We start from the raw sequence: 21606 nt of genomic DNA, 5'->3' as shown, positions 1-21606 counted from the left end.
ATAGCCGTTTTCGTACTGGAATTTTGGAAACCGGAGCTGTGTCCGTTTTCGAGTACCGTACCGACGGATTGTCACTCAGAGATTGAGAGATGGCAGCTACTCCGCTGCGACGGCGACGGTGGCGTCGCTGCCTCTGCTTCTTCGCCTTCGACTGGTTCCTCTGCCCCCTCTCGTTCGCGAATCGGAGAAATCAACGAAACGAATTGCATTCGAATGGGAATCGACTGAGAGTGAGACGGCGCGAGGCGACGACTGCGAGTGAGCGAGCGAGCGGGCGCTAACGAGTGCTATTTTTTTAGCCCACCCACACACACACACGTACGTACACACGAAGCGCTACCGTTATGTACTGAGAGAAATGCGCGCGCAAAAGTTTTATTGCATTACCTTCTCTTGCGAATGACAAATTCGTAATGAAAGGCGAGTTTCAATTCGATTCCTTTCGGATTTTCGTGGCAGCGACGCCGGCAGCGCGGTCGGCCGAGACGGGTGTGCATGCATGTGTGTGTGTGCATACATATCTGTGCCTGTGAGAGCGAGCCGGTGTATCTGTATCTGCGATTGTGCAAAACCAGAATACGAATACGAGTACGAGTACGAATACGAATGTCTGTTGCCCGTCCACGTCTCGCATTACACCAATACCAGGCCAAAAAGGGGAGTGGTATGTGCGATTGATCGGTGTATTTGTATCTGTGTATATTTCTGTGTGCAACCCCGAAAATACAATGACAAACGTAATCGCTCTCTCTCTCTCGCATTCGTTTTATTTATTTTTTCAATTCGTTTGTGCGTGTTGTGTTCTTCAAATCCTCCCGCTCTCTCTCTTGCCCATTGGAAAAAAAAACTGTTTTTCATTTCAATTTCATTTCGTTTCAGCCTGAGCCCTCTCTCTCACACTATCTCGCCATCTTTGTCGCACGCTCAGGTGGGCCGCAACCAATAAACATGAGCGAGCGAGAGAGCAGCATATTTGCATAGCCAGTCGTATTGTTTGCGCTCTCGCTCGCTCCCATGGGCGACGCCTTATATAAACAAATGACAATTGTTTTGGCATTTTCTGTTGCAAAGTAAATTATAATAAATGCATTGCCAGCGATGAAAAGTAAAAAAAATGCCTTTACTTGGAGTTTGCGCAGCTGTCTTTGACAAAAAGCATTTTAATTTCAATTAAAAGTAAATGACAAACTTTCGACGAATTATACTTTTCGGGGCAGTGTTCCTATTTCTTTCTGTTCCAAGCTTTGATTTTTTTGTTGTCAACCGTTTTCCGTTTCCCATTCGTTTCCATTCGAGTCCCGTTTATTTGTATTTCTTTTTGTGTTGTTGATTCGGAGGAGAGCAGCACTATGGCAGGGCATCCTTCTTGCACTTACATAAAATGCGATAATGGGGTTTTTTTTCGCCTGAGGGGCGTTCGTTTTTCGGGTTCTTATAAATAGCATTGCTTATAAATTCTGGCATCGCACCTTTGCCACCTCTATATGTTTATGTACAATATTTCTGGGAGCTCGGTCATTTTTCTATTATTTGTCTTCGTTTCGCCTTCTGCGATTCTTCTCCATAACGATTGCCATTCCGTCGCCGAGCCAATCGCATTACGTTCTCTCCATTTGAGAGTTCCATGTACATATTTCTTTCTATATGGGAATGGAATACGTCTTTATGTATTGTGTTTGCACATGACGTATGCATTTTTCTTGTTCGTTTCGTTTGGGGCTTTTCTTTTGTGGAATTCCTCTCCCACTGTCTTTTAGGTGAGAGCAACCATTTAATATTAAATTGATTGCAATGCGGCGTTCCAAGAGCTTTTAGAAACTGTTTTTGGTCTTTAAGAATTTAAAACACAAATAGTATTGTAATTTATATATATGTTTTTATTATTACATCAGTTGGTTCCAAAGATATCATTAAAAACCTATTTTTTGTTTAATTAATTTTAATACAAAAATAAATATATACAGGTAATTTTTTCATTTGTGGCATGTTAAGCCCTAAATATCTTCTTATTTTTATAACGAAATTATAATGATTTTTTACACTTTAGTTTTAATGATATAAAAGTTCATTTTAGGAACAAAACTGGAGTTTTTAAAGTCTGTTAATTGTTTATGAATTGCGAATTAAATTTATTTAAGGAATATTTTATAGCTTCTGGCGCACAAATTATTTTATATATACATATATCTAATTTTTTTTGTATTCCAAATATACCAAATGGAAATTTTGTATTCAAACAGCAGGAATATTGTATATTTAATCTGGCGGGAAAAATCCCCCCATCATTTAACAACAAAAAGGTAACGCCTCTATCATTCATATATTGTGTCTGCACATATCATAGCAACCAGCTATCGCCAGTGCGGAAGTTTTATAACATGCAGCTTTTTGAAGGCGTCGGTACTGTGAGCGGAAAGTTTGATTTTGGGCAACGTATATTTTGAGTATTGAGTATATTTTCTTTCAACAGAGCAATGAAGTGTGATTAATTTATAATTCCAACAAGTTTGGGTGACAGGTTTGGGCTGACTGTCAGTCAGTCGTCTGCCTAAGGTCTACGGTTTAAGTAAGCATAGTATTTCTGGACTTTGACGCCACGGTTACTGTTCCATAACCTCGGATTATCAGCTTTAACTTCACCATGTACATATGTAGCTTTCTCCTGATGTGTCGCGATTTTTATTATTAAAAGACGACTGGATGGCCCGCAGTTCAGTGCGCTCGTAACTATTATGTGGACTATCTGCCTTTTGCTTGTGCCCCTTGTGGCGGCCAGCTCCAATACAAGACTTCTAAATGGCATCCTTAATCATGTGGACAAGGAAGCAAGTCCCTGTGAAAATTACTACAAACACGCCTGCGGCGAGTACAACATTCGTCACACCAACGACTCCTTCTTCGATATAATACAAATGCTGGATCACAAGGTTAACCAGAACTTGGTAAAACTAATGGACGAACTGGAGCGGAGCTCTCAATTGCCGCTCTTTAAGGCATCCAGTGTAGATGGCAAGGTCCTTCGTTACTACCTCAGTTGTCGTGAAGCGCCGCGAAATATGGGAGATTTGGGCCAGTATCTGAAACTAGTTTCCGCAGGCGAAGGACTCACATGGCCCCAGTTTATCACGAATGGTAGTTCTTGGCCCCAGGAAGAATTTAAATGGCTTGAGACCCTGGCTCACCTGCATCGCTACGGTCTAACTAACGTTTTTTTTAACATTGACGTCGTGTCGAACCCACGAAATGCCAGCGAGTACCTGCTAGAATTAGATATTCCCACTTTCGTAGATGAATCCCAACTGCCGAACAGTTTTATTGAAATTCTATCCATTCTCTATATAATGAAGGTCCCTTCCAGTGAAATCATTCCTCTGGCGCGAAAAATACGGAAGCTAGAATTGTCGGTTAAAACGATGATCAATCCGAACGACAAATTGAATACATATATCAATATTCGCGACTTGGAGAGAGAATCCGGTAACAACTGGCAGCGATTCTTTGAGATTTTAATAGGTGCCAGCGCATTCCCAGAACTCCAATTGTTGGCGCGCAAATTTGGATACTTTTCTGTCCTCAAGGAACTAATGGACAAACAGGATGCCCGGGTGGTGGCCAGCTACATAATGATCCGATTTGCAAGATTTCTATTTGATGAATTCACGGACGGCAGAGAATCCATGGAGTGTGTCTCCCATGTGCGCCGCAACTTGAATTTGGCTGCGAGCATGCTCTACAAGGAGCGATTTTTTGAACCCTCCGCTTTCAGTGCCAGCATCGTGGAGATTAAGGACATGTTCAAGGAACTACGCCGTCAGTTTCTGCTGCAAGTCGATCAAAATCATCTAGAGTTGACCGCTGGGCAGAAGGACTTCGTCGTTAGAAAGGCAGAGAAAGTTGAGATCAACATTGGGAATTTGCCAAAAACCGATGATCTTCGCAACTTCGTCAGCCAGTACTACCAAGACCTGAAATTTCCCACTGGTCATCTGGATTTCCATCAAGAGCACCTCAAGGTGCTGCAGTTTCGCACCCAAAAGATGTTGGCCCAAATCCAGCAAAGGGCACTGAGAGGAGGAGGATATTTTCACATACAGGAGCCGAGCAGTGCCATTGCCTCCACCCCGTACTATGTGTTGCGCCCCAATGTGATTATAGTCCCACTTGGGCTACTGCAAGATCCATTTTTCCAGCCGGATAGCGAAGATGTTTTCAAATACAGCCTGATGGGATATATTTTGGGACATCACTTGATAAGCGCCTTTGATACTGAAGGCATTACAATTGACACCGATGGAAACGATCAACAATTTCAATCGCAACGTTTCGAAGAAGCTGTAACTTGCTTTTCACGCAATGGAAAGAACATCGATGAAAGCATGGGTGATATTGCTGGTCTGGAACTCTCCTATTCAGCTTACTCTAAAAAGTCGAAGAATCGAAATCGTTTGGACTTCACCCATTTGCCACCGGAGCAGATATTCTTCCTAAATGCCGCTCAGTTCTTTTGCGGCAATAGCGATATGTTGGATCAGTACGAGGAATATGAAGTGCGTTTACAGAGAGCTATCGACGGGTTTGAGCCATTTGACAAGGCTTTTGGATGCAGCCGAAGTAAGCCTCAGCACGAGAAATGTCGATTGTGGTGAAAACCCTGTCTATGGGCTAAGAAATACACATTTTTTGATAATACTCATATTATTTGAAGCATTAAGACAGCCATTGTATTGTAAAATATATATATATATATATATTATATATACTGAAACAATCACAAAAATCTGTATTAGTTTAAGTTTTAGTTTTATTCCTCCTTAAACTAGGTTTTAATTATTATATATAAAAGAATAAGGGCTGTCTGAATCCTCGTTTTCAGAATTAAATTCTATTTCGTAACCTTCATGATTTTTTTCGTACGAATAAGAGACGTTCAAAATTGACTCATCAATATCATCCACCTGCAAGAATAACATTTATAATAATTTGAAAAATTCTGTTAAACGTGGATTACTTACATGGATTTTCGGGTAAATCGATCCACTAAAAATACTTAGTTGAAGCGGTTTCTGATTTGCAGGATTTCTAATAGATTTCAGAGCATTGTTTACTTGGCTGACTAAGTCTAATGCCACCCCATAATAAAAACCCAAATCGACCCAATCTAGTTTTTGACAAGACCGAAAAATTGGCAAGAAGCTATCGCTATTTAATTTACATCTATAACCGACAATTATACTCAACGATTTTAGTTCATTTAATCGACTGAGGTCTGATAAATTATCACACTTTTTTTTCAAAGTAATATTCAGCGTTCTTAGTGATTTAATCTGTGATATTTCACGCATCTCATCAGAACATGTGACTGGAGTTTGAAGTTTCTCCAACTTGGAATCACTTTTTTGGGCAAAGGCACGGAAAAGATTAGTAAGCGAATTTTCGGAAAGATGAATAAATAATTCTTTAAGGTTTTGCATATTGGCCAAATGATCTATGCCCCTCTCATTACGAAATGAACATGTTAAAGATTCCAATGTTTCGAATTGAGTCAAACATTCACATTCGCTGCCGCCAATAAAGTTGCATAACTTTAATTTTTTGAGAGTCGATGGTGACTTGAGTGCTAGGATCCTTAGCGGATTTTCCAAAGGAGTTTTGATAAAGCCAATAGTTAGGTCCTCTAGTTGAGGTAGTCTATCTAGTATTTGCGCACACTCCGAATCAATAAAACCAGCACTTAACCTTTTCAGTCCTGTTATTTTAGTAACGTCAACTGTTTCAAAAAAATTCAGTTTTTTGTGCCAAATATCAAAGAGACCAAGTTGCCTTGCCCTTATCGTAGAAAACAGAGAGGGTGTATCGCGCATAGAATTATTATATTCCAAAACAATTAATTCTTCGACACTTGAGTTTGCTAGCTCCGCAAAGAATTTAAGATCATCCTCGTCTGATAAACGACACACCAAAGTTCTTATCGACCTCATTTGGGTTATCTTTAAGACCTCTTCGTGGGTGAGTTTTCCAGTACTTATACATTTAATTGTATTTTGCTCAGGAAGTTTTCTGAAAAATTCGATAAGATTGCCATCTCCGGAATGGTATATTTCCAAGTTCTCTAATTTGTTTAGATCTGCCAATTTCTGAACTCCAGTCACATCTGATACGCAGCATCGAAGTGACCGAATGGTTTGAATTTCGGTTACTTTGGAAATATCTTCGAAGCGTGGGCTTTTTAAATCGGAACTGTAAGGTTGCAGATAAAATAAATCCAATTCTTCGATCGTACTTAAATTGGCTGCGAAAGCATCGAGGATCATATTTAGATAACACAATTCCTGTTTTCCTGAAATCACGAGGGTGTTAATACTCTTAAGCTTGGCAAGAGGAATAGCAAAATCGGTGTTTTTACAATTAAACAGATGGATCTCTAGACGTTTTTCTTTCCTCCATAGGGTAATTGTAACAGCTTCGCTAAATATGGTTGCTAGCACTTGGCACTTGCTTAGCAAATTATGGATTACATTTGAAGTAATGTGATTAATATTCTGGCTGAAATTGAGTTTCATGTGTTGCAAGTTAATCATCTGACTAAAGTTGATATTAGGCACGTTGTGTAAGTGGCATGCGAGGAATCGAAGTGACTTTATTTTTGCAAGCTCTTCAGTCTCAGCTTGATTTAATCGTCCATTTTTTATTTTGCATGACTTTAAAGCAAATGGCCCGTTTGGAGCCATTGATCTGAGGAATTTTGCAAGAGAATCGGGATATTCTAAACTGTACGACTTATTATATACTAACAAGCGAGTAAGATTGGGCAGTTTTGATAAAGCTCCCATTTGGCTAATGTCTGAGTAATTGTGTAACTTTAACTCTAGTATACCTTTAGACCTGATAAACTTGATATCAACACCTTCACCCAATCTAATGGTGGCAAGAGAATCATCTATTGAATTGCTGTCGTCCTCCATTGCAAATAAATCATACTCGGCTTTAAAAATTGGATTCCATTTGGTTTCGTTCAAACGCAAACATCGTAATGAATTGAAAGTGGCAAACGTTACAGGTCGATGAATGTCAGTTAGGTAATCTTCGATTTTTAGTGTCAAAGATGGAAGACTCGATGGCCTGTGCCACTTTCTTAAATTGCTAAAAAACAGCGATTCCGACTTGCTTCTTTGTAAGCCAGTAACTAAAATGTTTTTCAGGTTGGGCAAGCTTACTAGTGGTTCATATTGGGATGCCATGTCACCTGCATTCAACGTGATTCTCAGTTCTTCGAGATTGGCGCAATGGGGTATGATATCGGAAAGACTTCCATGCACTTCAGTGCTTTCAAAGCTCAACTTGGTTACATTTTGGTTGGAGCGGAAAATGTCAGCCAATGCTTCTGCAGTAAGCGTTAAGTCAAATTTTAACGTTTCTTGGTGTGTGCGGCCCGATGAGATGCCTTAAAATACAATTTAAATGCAATTAATTTAAGTTTAGGAGTCTAAGAGTTTAAGATCGCTACCTCCTGTTATTTTAATATGTACGTATAAGCCTTGAAAAGACAGTTGAAGATCGAACGGACTTTCTTCACTGACCGATTCCAGAAAGGATCTCCAGAAAAATCCTCCGTTGTTCGATTGCTTATTCACTCGAAGATCTATAAGCAGCTTTATGGTCCTGCACGCTAGTGCCCACTCAAGATCCTTGTAAAGGATTTTGTGATGATCCGCAAGCAATTTGACGAAGAACTCGTGGGCCAAAACAAAGTTCATTAAGTCATTGTAGTCAAGAGTCCCCATATCAAAATGGCGCTCATTTAACTCGCAATCAGTAATTACGTATTTCATTATTTCCAAAATACAGTCGGCATTGAGAATAAACATGCCGTTTTCGTCCATTTTTTGTATAAGTATACATACATGTATGTATACCTAAGCGATAAGATAGGTTTAGACTGAAATGAACCATAGAATTTCAGAACCCTTATTATGAATCCATTGAAGGTGCTTACGATGGTCTATATTTGTAAAACTTTTCTTAACGTTTACTATTCTTACCACTGGTTGAACGTCATTTTCATACCGAATTAGTGCAAACTTTCTTGGATGATGAGTCAGAGTTTTGGAATTATGTTATTAATTTATGATTAGTGAGTATAAATACCTTTGGGATAATAAAAGGAATACAATTTTTTTGTTTCGAATCTTCACAATCTACGAATATAAACAAACTTTTGGAAAAAACACAAGAAGCTTCAAACAACGTGCACTTCACAATAGAAACACATAAACAAGAGAGTCATCAACTCTTAAGTTGGGCAAACGCAAACACACTAAATCGCCGCTTGGGAATCAGCTGATAAGCATGCTCGCGATAGCCGAGTTCACATCCACCAGATGTTCAGCTTAGCAGGGTTCCAGCTCCAAGTCATAACGATCCCTAGTGATTCGACCGAATCCTATTTCGATTTAGCTCCAACACGCATTGCTTTGCTTTACTCAGTTTTTATTAAGCTGCTTAATATATGATCTACTTATGTAATAAGAAACATGATAATAAAAATATTTATTTATCGGAAGTATATCGATATATTTATATTCTTTTGCATATTGCACACCACTATTTCGGATTGTTCGGCTATTCAAAATATATATTTCAATATTACCAACTAATTAGGCGATAAGCAATCTCAGGAGCAGGTTGTGTAAGCGTTTGGACTCGGTCCCAAGAAGAGATAGCTGTAACGAAATGTAATTAAATACATATAGTTGATTTTCGTAACTAGCATGCCGCAAGGCTGCTTCTGCCTAATTTTTGAGAGCCTTAAGGAAGCTCGGATGGACCGTTAATGGTCAAACATTTAATCTCGGTATGTAAGAAAGTACTCCACAATCAGGCATCATTGCAAGTGAGCAATAAAAGCTGAATAAGACAATTTTTCGAAAAAGCGAAAGAAGCTAAAATTTCTTGGAATAGCGAGCCCGCCAAAATTTGCCACACATCAAAAAAGAATAGCCGAATAAGAAATAGAAACATAAGTGTTCGAATAGTGGACGAAAAAGTCAGCAAGCACTGGAAATCGCGAGCGCGCCAAAAACACAGAACACGCTGAAAGTGAATGTAGAAATGGTACATTTTAAGAACAGTGAAGGCAGCAACAAATACTTGGATTCGCAAGCGCGCCATAATTCAGGTCACTCCGGAAGAGAATAGTGGGAAAAAATATAAATAAAAGAAACACAGTGCGCCAAATTATTAAAACATTTCCCACCGGAAGGAAAGAAAGCGGTACAACTGCCAAACCTCCACCGACTACACTTTTTACAGCAATCAGGAGCAAAGGGACTAAAACAAGGCTAAGAATCTTTCCGACAAGAACGTTTTAAACAAGGATAGTAGCATGGTAATAAGTTCTCCCGTACCAATTGAGTGTGGAGAACTAAGACATTTTTTTTAACTCATTCAAATCGGGCGTAATACATTTCAATCTACGACGGCAACCTCTTCAAATAATTTACAATAATTCAATCCAACGAAAGGTCTCCTTCTTCAATAGGCATTTTTGAGAAGCTAGCTGGAATAGGCAAGAAGCTCCTTCAGAAGTTTATCCAAAACAGTAATAAAAAAAATAAAAGTACACACAAATCAAAGGCTTAGAAGAGTACTAGGTCTTATTTAATGGACACCAATTCCAATAATCTCATACAGGGCGTCTCAACTGCAACCTGAAAAAGGGATCCGTTTCTAATCGGCAAAGGAAAAGTACTTGCCCACAGTTTGCCAGATAAATAACTATTGAACAATAATGATCTCAACACCAGTTATTCTAACTTAATAATTTTCCTAAACCAAGTCAAGTCATCTCAAGCGCGGTCTTCTAAATTCTAGCTGAAAGCATACAGAAAGCTTCTACACAAACAAAATCCTATCCTCTTTAACAGACGAACTGCTAGCGATAGACAAAGCCCTGGACTATCTCCTCCCGATAGACACAACTCAAGTGGCCATGTTAACATACAGCAGGAACAGCGCCATAGCAATCCAATAATATGGATGATAATTCCCTTTCCTTTGCATCCCATATCATTCTGTTTACAAAGACTTGGTTAAAGCGGGGATAGTTAACAATGGGTGTGTAGTAAAATATACGTCACTCCGTAATGAGTCCTAATTGCTGTAGGGTCTAACATCAGAGTAGGGGAGATACATTTTGGGTCCCGTAACGTAGAATTCATATGCGTAAAGCTGTTATTTTAGCTCTGTTTATATTATGTGTTCTTATATTCCGGCGCCTTCGGAATTACCTAAACGTCTAAATCATCTGTCCAATTTAGAATCCATCTCAAATAAGCTGTCCGGTAGTTCTAAGAATTTTAGGTCATTAAGGTGATTTTAACATACCTGGCAATACACGGCTTTATTGACGGCTTGCTTATAGTGGTCGCAAGTTCCTTACATTCGAAACTCTCTTGGTCGATTATTGGATCTATGACTTGTAATAATTACTGACTATCCTGTACTATCCGTCTATCTTTAACAAACCTCCTTGGCACACCTACAGTGGCGTGCAAGTATGAGTACATGTTTGCAACTTTTGACTGTTGGCCTAAATAAAAAAGGTATTAGTTAAGCAAATGAACCCAAATTTTTACTGTTGATTCTTTGATTATTTATTTACAAATTCGTAAAAAAAAAATAAGAATAATGTAATTCTTTTCGTTAGGAAAAAAATAAAATTTAAATTAACTCGCATGTACTCAATTATGCTCAATTTGAATTTTTCAACAAAAGGTGGACAGCTCATTTAACTGAAAGTTTAATTTTAGAATTTACCGTTTGTTTTTAAGAAAGTTTAATATAAAAGTATAAATATAAAAGTTTTCAACCAAAAAGGTACGAATCTCCACGTGTTTTTGGCTCTTAACTATTAAAACCAATAATATGAAGAAATTGCCAATAAATGTTGAAGATTCAGTGATAAACCTTACTGAAAATGGATTTTCGACGCGTATAATAGCAGGGAAGTTAAATATAAGCCAATCAGCAGTCATTCGTGTTCAAAAAAGGCGAAACGCGGTACCCAAAATTCAAAGAAGAGGTCCACGTCGATTGTTGACCGATGCAGATGCGCGGCTTATGATGCAAAATATTAAAAAGGATAAGAATTGTAGACCCAAGGATGCTTCTGCAGCTATAGGCAAGCCTGTCAGCCAGTGGACAGCGTGTCGAGCACTTAAGCGTATTGGATACGTTTCCGAATTAAAAAAAAAGAAACCGGCCTTGTCCGATAAAAATATAAAAGCACGGCTAAAATTTGCGAAGGCACATAAAAATTGGGAAGTGGACGACTGGAAAAAAGTTATATGGTCTGATGAATCAAAATTCAATCGATACCAGTCGGACGGTAAACAATATTGTTGGAAAAAGCCTGGAGAGTCGCTGCAAAGACGGCACGTACAGGAAACAGTAAAACACGGAGGAGGAAATGTCATGGTCTGGAGCTGTTTTACCTGGTGGAGCATTGGACCAATAAAGAAAATAGAAGCAACTATGAAAAAAGAGGACTATTTAGATATTCTGCAGACCCATCTTTGCGATTTTGTTGACAAATGCGTTTATAATGAGAGTGATATCACATTCCAGCAAGATGGAGATCCGAAACACACGTCCAAAATCGTGAAGGAATGGATCGGAAATCAAGATTTTAAGTTAATGGAGTGGCCAGCTCAGAGTCCTGATCTCAATCCAATCGAAAATTTGTGGTCGATTGTGAAAAGACGATCTGGACACTTCGAATCGGTTGCAGCAAACCAACACGAGTTGTGGCAACGAATCCAGCAAGAATGGAAAGCTGTTCCGAAGGAAATTATTCAAAATCTGGTGGAAAGTATGCCAAAGCGTATAAAAAGCGTCATCAGAATTAAGGGTCTTTGGACTAAGTACTAAAAGATAAGCTTTTGTTGAAAAATTCAAATTGAGCATAATTGAGTACATGCGAGTTAATTTAAATTTTATTTTTTTCCTAACGAAAAGAATTACATTATTGTTAATCAAAGAATCAACAGTAAAAATTTGGGTTCATTTGCTTAACTAATACCTTTTTTATTTAGGCCAATAGTCAAAAGTTGCAAACATGTACTCATACTTGCACGCCACTGTATGAGACGAGAAGTCCTTATGGACCTTATACAAAATTTAAAGATACCGGTTCTCAGTGATTCTTTTCTAAATATGCTTAATTCTCAGCGTTACAAGAACTATTTAAACCGTTGTACGTTCTAGTTCGCACAGGATCCGAAACAGTTTCATAATTTCGTTAACACTAAGCTCAAAGCAAGTTTTAACCCTCATCGCTATTTTCTGAAAATACTACGGTAATATCGTTACCTCAAGGCGATCTATTTTCCCAGTTGCCATGTTCCGACGGAATCCCCAGCTGTGTGTTTAGGTTCTGTGCGGAAGCCTTGTGCAAGAATGTACAGAAACTGTTTCCTTTATCTCTGGAATCTTCACAGTTCCCCATATATGGAAGGAATCCCTCTCCATAAAAAAAAGTCAATAATATAACCATGTAAGCACGGTTTTATAAAACACAGATCAACAACCACTAGCCTTTTAGAGCTAACTTCCTTCGTAATACATGGGTTCAAAAATAATCTTCAAGCAGATGTCATCTAAACTGACATTAGTAAAGCATTTGATCAAAGACATTAGAATAACAAGATGCGTAACGCAACACGATTTTTTTGCACACGATTTTTTTGTGCTGGTTCTAGAGCTGGCTCCAGGCTCTCTCGAAATTATGTTCAAAAGCCAGAGAGCGGAGAGCTCTAGAGCCAGCAGCTCTCTTGTACGCATACAACGACACTGTATTGGTGCGCATTGTAAAAATGACAAAATATGCCCTTCATTTTAGCAGTGCTTAGACTTTAAATCTATATTATTTTTTATAATTTTGCCACCACTTAAAAAAAATTGAACAAAACATTTATCAAATTCGTTTCTTAGATCAAAATTGATTTCGGCCCGCAATTGATTTCTAGCACAAGCACGCACACATACACACTATCTCCTTTATTGTTTTTTTTACTCACACAAGCAAGACAATTCTAATTTTAGATTTTTATGCTCTCAATTTTAGGCAAGCAAAAAGAGTCGTCACCAAAAAAAATGGCTGCATAGTGCAAAACCAATGTATGGCCGTTACGCATCTTGTTATTATAATGTCTTTGATTTGACTCTGTTAATTATTCACTTTTGGTTATTCGGTTTCCCTCTTAATCTTCTAAATTGGATTTTAAGTTGTCTGAACGGCAGGACGCAATGGGTGCTCTTTAAAAATGATCTTTCTTGTATTTTCTGAGTCACATCCGGCGTCCCACAAGGAAGCCACCTTGGTCCGCTCCTTTTTACCCTATTTATTAACGACTTTACCTTAATAATTCGCCTTTACTAATTACTAACATTCGCGTTTACGTATGTAAGCAGTCGATGTTAAATTATGCGTGCAGTATAAGAACAGTTTTTTCCATTCGGACTTTCAATTCGATCTAGTTACCTTTCAAATATGGTGCCGTGATAACGCACTAAGGGGTGTTCTTTGGACAGAATAACACGGGTTGATCATTTTGGTGGTCTTCTGGTCCCTAAACTAAAATTTTTGAACCACACCAGAGGTGTGCTTGGTTTTATAAAAAGGTGGTCAAATGAATTTAATGCTCCTTACGTAACCAAAGCCTTATTCCATATTCCGATTCTTGGGTATGGATCACCGGTTTGGGGTCCACACATTGGAGTTCATTTGGACCGCATTGAATCGGTTCAAAAAACTTCCTGCTGTTTGCCCTAAGGCGCCTAAATTGGGATGCAAACGTTATATTACCTCCTTAATCTAGTAGACTAACGTTAATTAATTTACCTGACTTAGCTAACCGTAAAACGATGTTTGGATCAGTCTTTATTTGTAAGCTTATTCGTGGTGAAGTTGATAGTTCTTTGTTTTCTCTGTTTTAAGCAGATTCACTAAATACCGAAACAAGAGAGAACGCTATATGTTTGGCAAATCGAGAAATATTTACAAGACTAACAAATATGTGAAAAAAATATCAAAACATTTTTCAAAAGTGTGGGCGTGGCCGTTTTTGGCGGTTGTGGGAGTTAGAGTAGGCGTGGCAAAATGGGTCAACCAACTTGCGCTGCGTCTATGTCTCTGGAGTCTGCATGCTTAATCTCAACTTTCTAGCTTTTATAGTTTCTGAGATCTCGACGTTCATACATACAGACGGACATGGCCAGATCGACTCGGAAATTGATCCTGATCAAGAATATGTATACTTTATATGGTCGGAAACGCTTCCTTCTGCCTGTTACATACTTTTCAACGAATATAGTATACCCTCTTACTCTACGATTAACGGGTATAATAATTAATGGTTCTCGCTTGACACACATAGAAAACGCATCCCACATACATAATATGATATGATTTGATTTCAGCAAGCGCAAAGGTAAATTTTCTTTGAACAAAGCAATTAAGTGTGATTATTTTGTATTCAATTCTCCAAGCAATTATATTTCCTACAAGTTTGGGTTCCAGTTCTGTGGGATGCCAATCGAGGTCGAAAGCCCAAGTAACAATAGTAAAGCCATGCGACGGTTTCTGTTTCATGACCTCGGATTATCAGCTTTAACGTCACCATATACATATCTAGCTTTCTTCTGATTTGTCGAGATTTTATTATTATAAGACGACAGGACGGCCCAGAGTTCAGTGCGCTCGTAACTATTATGTGGACTATCTGCCTTTTGCTTGTGCCCCTTGTAGGGGCCAGCTCCAATACAAGATTCTGTCATACTTAATCATGAGGACAAGGTAGCCAGTCCCTGTTAAAATTACTACAACCATGCCTGCGGCGTGTACAACATTCGTCACACCAACGACTTCTTCGATATTATACATGTTGTGTATGTGTGCATATTAGAAACGACGCGTTCTGCTTTAGGGTGAGACAACAACTGACTTTTTTATTTTGCTTTGCTGATCAGGAATGATTTTTGGTATACTAGGGTTAGTGTTGTATATCGTAGATATTAAGAGGATAAGTAGAGTAATTTCAACAGAGTGGTGAGATGTATATTTGAATTAACATATATAACACATCTCTCCCCTTAATTTAATGGCATTTTTTTGTTAGTATGGCGCTTCCTGAAGTTCGTGGTCTGATAGCGGTTGACTTCTTGGCGTGTCCGAGAGCTTCTACGAATCGGAATACCTGAACGGCGAGGCTGAGGATTCTTCTGAACGTTGGGCTGTGACTCTTCAGAAACTCGGCTTGGCTGAACATCCTGTGACGGTTCGGATATCGGATCTTCTTGTTGTGTAGCCGCTGACTGAGCTTCCAGCTGAGTTGTGGGCTGATTTGGGAGATCAGGTGCCCACCAATATGTAGTGTTTTCTTCCTTAGAATCCTTGATGGCATCTGGACCAAATCTTGGCTTGATTTGATTGATGTGACGCTTGATGACACCTGTTTTGGTACGAAGGATGAATAGCATATGTCCTACAGGCCGGTCGATGACAGCTTCTATCCACTTTTCCCTCTTGCGTAGTTTCGAGCAAATACTTTCTGGCTTGGAAAATACTTCGTAGATGCTAGTGGCTTACTATCAGATTTCTTCTCTAATAGTTGGCTTAAAATAGTGCGAACTGGGCGACCGTGTAGAAGTTCTGCTGGAGATTTACCTTCTGCATTTGGTGTAAAACGATACGAACTTAAATATTTCGTAACGGCTGCTCTGACAGATAACCCATCTCTGATATTTTTGCCCACTGCTGTTTTGAATGATTGTACGAATCGCTCAGCAAGACCATTTGATGCTGGATGAAATGGTGCAGTGGTGATGTGGTTTATTCCAAAGTTCTTGCAAAATACCTTGAAACTTTCTGCTGTTAGCTGGGGACCATTATCGCTAAATAAGGTTTTCGGATAACCTTCGATGGCAAATATTGTTGTGAGTGCTGAAATAGTATTTTCTGTTGTGGTGGACGACATTTGCGTTATAAATGGGAACTTAGAGTAAGCGTCAACGCAAATTAACCACATTGAATTAAAAATCGGACCCGCAAAGTCGATATGTATTCTTTCCCAGGCGGATGTAGTGTTTGGCCAGCTAAAAAACTCTTTTGCAGGAGCTGGATTAGCCACTTTGCAGATGTTACAATCTTTTGCTAATTGGTTGATATCCTCGTCGATCCCTGGCCACCACACATGTTGACGTGCTAGTTGTTTCATACGTACGATTCCCCAATGACCATCGTGTAGGAAATTAAGAATCGTTTTACGTAGCTTGCTTGGAATAATAACTCGGTTTACTTCAGAATGAAGGCAAAGAAGGCTGCTGTTGAACGTGAGGGCAAATCTTCGGTTAAAATATGGCATTAATTCTCTTTCTACCTGTTCAGGCCAGCCATTGTAAACGTATTTATAAACTTCCTTTAGAATATAATCGTGTTCAATGTTTCGCTTGACTACATCGACATTTATCGGGCAAGATACTTCGACTATATTATAGCATGCCTCCTCCTGATCAAATTTATCATCAGAGTTGACTGGAAGACGTGAGAGTGCGTCTGCATTTCCATGTGCGGTTGTCGAACGATATTTTATATCGTACTGATAGGCCATCAGAATTATAGCCCAGCGCTGGAGTCGGTTTGAAGTCATCGTTGGTAGATGCTTGCTTGGTGAAAATATCGTAACTAAAGGCTTATGATCAGTGATTAGGATAAATTTTCTACCGTATAGATACTGATGAAACTTTTGTACTCCAAATATAATAGAAAGTGCTTCCTTTTCTATTTGGCTGTACCTGACTTGGTGCACATCTAGAGTTTTAGATGCAAAAGCGATTGGCTTTTCTCTGTTACCCGGATGCAGGTGTGACAACACGACTCCTATACCGAATGAAGAAGCGTCGGTAGCTAAAACGAGCGGAAGGTCCTCGTTAAAATGTACTAGCTCTGTAGCGTTTAAAATATGTGTTTTAAGTGCTGTGAATGCCCGTTGCTGGTCTGTTCCAAACTTGAATAGTGTGTTTTTTCTGCGCAGCTGATTCAGCGGAGCTGCTACTTGTGAATAATTTGGGATAAAATTGCAATAATAGTTTACTTTACCCATAAACGCATCTAACTGTTGTAGATTAGTGGGCGGCTTCAATTCCTTGACAGCTTCTAGTCCTGAGGTATCCGGAAGGATGCCCTTACTGCTCACTCTTCTCCCCAAATATTCGATTTCTTCTTTGAGGAAGAAACATTTTTCTTTCTTACATTTTATACCATTCTCTTGTAGAATACCTAAAATTCTTTCAAGGCGAGCAAGGTGTTGCTCAGTCGTAGGCGCTGAGATAATTATGTAATTCCCACAACCTTCTATGCCATTTAGAAGTTGCTCGAGATGCCGTTGGAATATAGCTGGAGCGCTGGCTATTCCATACGGTAAACGTTGGTACTGGAAAAGTCCTAACGGCGTGTTGACAACCATAATTTTCTTCGTTGCATCATCTAGTTCCATTTGTAGGTATGCGTCCTTCAGATCGATGTTGGAAAAATGTTTTCCATGGCGAATGGCATGAAATAGAGTTTCTCGCGTTGGCAATGGGTATTGCTCGATGTCCAATTGGGAATTGACACCTTGTTTAAAGTCGCCACAAATACGTAGTGCTCCACCCGGCTTGGGTGCTAGTACTATCGGAGATGCCCAATTGCTGAATTTAATGGGTTTCCAAATACCTGCATTTGTGAGACGCTGCGCTTCCTCTTTAAATTTGTCCATTTGTGCAAACGGAATCTGTCGGCTTTTGTAGAATTTTGGAACCGAATTTGGCTTTAAGTATATGCTTGCCTTAAAGTTTTTTATAGTTCCGATAGCAGGTTCAAATACTTCCTTATATTTGGTGCAAAGGTCAGTCATTTGAGACAGCTGTGCTTCGCTTACATTTGAAATTTGCTGAATTTCGAAATTGAATGTTTTGAACAAATCCAAACCAAAAAGATTGTTTGAATTTTCCACGTTTGCCACGATGATCGTTACGTTTGCTGATTTGTTGCCACACTTTGCCTCAGTGTGCAGTTCACCCAAAACTGGAATTTCGCTTTGGCCAAACGCATGCAAAATACGAATACATTTTGCTAATTTAGGGCTGCCAACTTGGCGGTATGTTTGCAAATTCATCACCGACACAGTTGCACCTGAATCCATTTGAAACGGAACAATTGTATTTAGAATTTGAACATCAATCATGGTTTTATTGATTTCAAACCTAGCTAATTTTTCCACAGTGTATACCGTTTGGATAGTATCGGTGTTTTTGTTTTGGTTCTTTTTGTCACTATTTTCCATCTTCATTTTGCACTGTTTTGACATGCATACAACAGCTATGTGTCCCTTTCTTCCACATGTATGGCAAATGGCATCACGAAATTTACATTTTTCGCGCATGTGTGAGTTTCCACAGCCGGAGCAAGATTTTAGCGCGATCTTGCCTCCTTTTCCATCCCCACTGTTACGGTGTTTGTGATTGTTTTTGTGTACGTAAACTGCGTTCATGTCTACTGATTTCTTGTCACTTTCCTTGATAACAGCTACTGTTTTCATTGTTGCCTCGTATGTTTCGGCAATAGAAATTACATCTTCTAGCGATGGCTGAAGCTTTTGCAAAGCTGCTGTGCGAATTGCGTCGTATGGCGTATGCACTATTATTTGATCGCGGATCATCTCATTTACATAGTTTAATGTACACCCTTCTGATTGGCATACAAATTGGCATTCGCGAGCTATGCCACGTAGATCAGCTACCCACTCCTTGTGTGTTTGTGAGTCCCGCATTTGCCGTTTGAAAAATTCATAACGAGCAGCGACAACATGCCGTTTTTGCTTGAAGTGCTCCGTTAACTTTTCGGTGATTTGTACATATGTGTGTGTGTTCGGATTTTCACTCCCGAATAGATTTTTCACTAGTTCGAAAACATGTGTACCTACCCAAGAAAGAAAATAGGCTTTTTTCTTCTCTTCGGCTAGAACTGAGTACGCTTTAAAATGTTGCGTTAGCTGTTGTAAATACGTCTCCCAATTTTGGCTATCCTTACTAAAACTTGGGAACGGCGGACACACAACGATTTGTTCTCCTGCTACGGGAAAGTTACGTTCCCGTTCAAGAAATGCTTGCATCCATTGTTGTTGCTGCTGAAGTAATTGTTGCTGTTGAGCCAACAACTCTTGTAAATTACTTTGATTCTCCATTGTTTTTTCGTTCGATCTCTTGCAATAGACTACCGACACGAATTTCTGTTTTTTTTACTCGTCGCCAATAATTGTTGTGTATGTGTGCATATTAGAAACGACGCGTTCTGCTTTAGGGTGAGACAACAACTGACTTTTTTATTTTGCTTTGCTGATCAGGAATGATTTTTGGTATACTAGGGTTAGTGTTGTATATCGTAGATATTAAGAGGATAAGTAGAGTAATTTCAACAGAGTGGTGAGATGTATATTTGAATTAACATATATAACAATACAAATGCTGGAACACAAGGTTAACCAGAACATGGTAAATCTATTGGACGAACTGGAGCGGAGCTCTCAATCGCCGCTCTCTAAGGCATCCAGTGTAGATGGCAAGGTCCTTCGTTACTACCTCAGTTGTCGTGAAGCGCCGCGAAATATGAGTGATTTGACCTAGTATCTGAAGACGAAGGATTCACATGGTTCCAGCTCATCCCAAATGGTAGCTCGTGGCCCCAGGATAAGATATAACAACTTTCGTAGAAGAACTGCCGCACAGTTTTGTTGAAATTCTATACATTCTCTATATAATGAATGTCCCTTTCAGTCAAATCACAGCCTCTAGTGCGAAAAATACGAAAGCTACAATTGTCGGTCAAAACGATGATCAATCCGAACGACAAACTGAATACATATATCAACATTCGGGAACATTCAAGAATTCGGTCACAACTGGCAGCGGTTCTTTAAGATTTTAATAGGTATGGCGCATCCCCAGAACTCCAAATGCTGGCGCGCAAATTTGGGTACTTTTCTGTCCTCAAGGAACTAATGAACACACAGGATCCCCGGGTGGTGGCCATCTACATAATGATCCGATTTGCAAGATTTCTATTTGATGAATTCACAGACGGCAGAGAATCCATGGAGTGTGTCTCCCATGTGCGCCGCAACTTGAATTTGGCTGCGAGCATGCTCTACAAGGAGCGACTTTTTGAACCCTCCGCTTTCAGTGCCAGCATCGTGGAGATTAAGGACATGTTCAAGGAACTACGCCGTCAGTTTCTGCTGCAAGTCGATCAAAATCATCTAGAGTTGACCGCTGGGCAGAAGGACTTCGTCGTTAGAAAGGCAGAGAAAGTTGAGATCAACATTGGGAATTTGCCAAAAACCGATGATCTTCGCAACTTCGTCAGCCAGTACTACCAAGACCTGAAATTTCCCACTGGTCATCTGGATTTCCATCAAGAGCACCTCAAGGTGCTGCAGTTTCGCACCCAAAAGATGTTGGCCCAAATCCAGCAAAGGGCACTGAGAGGAGGAGGATATTTTCACATACAGGAGCCGAGCAGTGCCATTGCCTCCACCCCGTACTATGTGTTGCGCCCCAATGTGATTATAGTCCCACTTGGGCTACTGCAAGAGCCATTTTTCCAGCCGGATAGCGAAGATGTTTTCAAATACAGCCTGATGGGATATATTTTGGGACATCACTTGATAAGCGCCTTTGATACTGAAGGCATTACAATTGACACCGATGGAAACGATCAACAATTTCAATCGCAACGTTTCGAAGAAGCTGTAACTTGCTTTTCACGCAATGGAAAGAACATCGATGAAAGCATGGGTGATATTGCTGGTCTGGAACTCTCCTATTCAGCTCACTCTAAAAAGTCGAAGAATCGAAATCGTTTGGACTTCACCCATTTGCCACCGGAGCAGATATTCTTCTTAAATGCGCCCAGTTCATCTGCGGCAATAGCGATAATACTCACATTATTTGAGGCATTAGGGCAACCATTTTTTTGTGTGTCTATTTTTTAAAAATTAGTTTTTAACTATTCATAGTCAAAAGAATCTGAATCGTCTAAATCCTCGTTATTAGAATCTGAATCGTCTAAATCCTCGTTATTAGAATCCGAATCGTGTGAATCCTCGTTATCAATATCCGAATTGTCTGAATTCTCGTTAGCAGAATTAAATTCTATTTCTGTTTCGCAACCACCCCAGTTTACATTGTACGAGTATGAGACGTTTAGGATTGACTCATCAATGTCTTCCACCTGCAAGAATACCATTTATAATGTTTTTGAAAATTTGAAAAATTCTGTTATACGTGGGATACTTACATGTATTTTCGGGTGAATTTTTCCACTTAAAATACTTAGTTGTAGCGGTTTCTGATTTGCGGGATCTCTAATAGATTTCAGAGCATTGTTTACTTGGCTGACTAAGTCTATAGGCAGCCCATAATAAAAATGCAAATCGACCCGATAGAGCTTTTGACAAAACCGAATAATTGACAAGAAGCTATCGCTATTTAATTTACAACAACTACTAGATA

General features: G+C 39.4%; 2 protein-coding genes and 1 pseudogene across 2 annotated transcripts; 2 read left to right on the top strand and 1 right to left on the bottom strand.

Moving 5' to 3' along the window:
• Positions 1-2561: 2561 nt before the first annotated feature.
• Positions 2562-4711, top strand: LOC122614161 (membrane metallo-endopeptidase-like 1). The gene is given in 3 exon segments (XM_043788655.1): positions 2562-4049; positions 4051-4123; positions 4177-4711. Coding segments are annotated over 3 exon segments (1860 nt in total). The 5' UTR covers positions 2562-2732; the 3' UTR covers positions 4647-4711.
• Positions 4712-4823: 112 nt separating this feature from the next.
• Positions 4824-8255, bottom strand: LOC122614420. Its single transcript, XM_043788985.1, has 3 exons — positions 7505-8255; positions 5013-7441; positions 4824-4955 (listed from the first exon to the last, which is right to left on the bottom strand). The coding sequence occupies exons 1-3, from the start codon at positions 7878-7880 to the stop codon at positions 4824-4826; spliced, it is 2937 nt and encodes a 978-aa protein (XP_043644920.1). The 5' UTR covers positions 7881-8255.
• A 6514-nt stretch (positions 8256-14769) lies between these two features.
• On the top strand, positions 14770-21046 carry LOC122614419 (annotated as a pseudogene).
• The last annotated feature ends 560 nt before the right edge of the window (positions 21047-21606 follow it).

This window comes from Drosophila teissieri, chromosome 2R (assembly GCF_016746235.2).
Source record: "Drosophila teissieri strain GT53w chromosome 2R, Prin_Dtei_1.1, whole genome shotgun sequence".
NCBI lineage: Eukaryota > Metazoa > Arthropoda > Insecta > Diptera > Drosophilidae > Drosophila > Drosophila teissieri.
The sequence above is the reverse complement of the archived record's forward strand: the minus strand, read 5'-3'. Positions and strand labels throughout refer to the sequence as shown.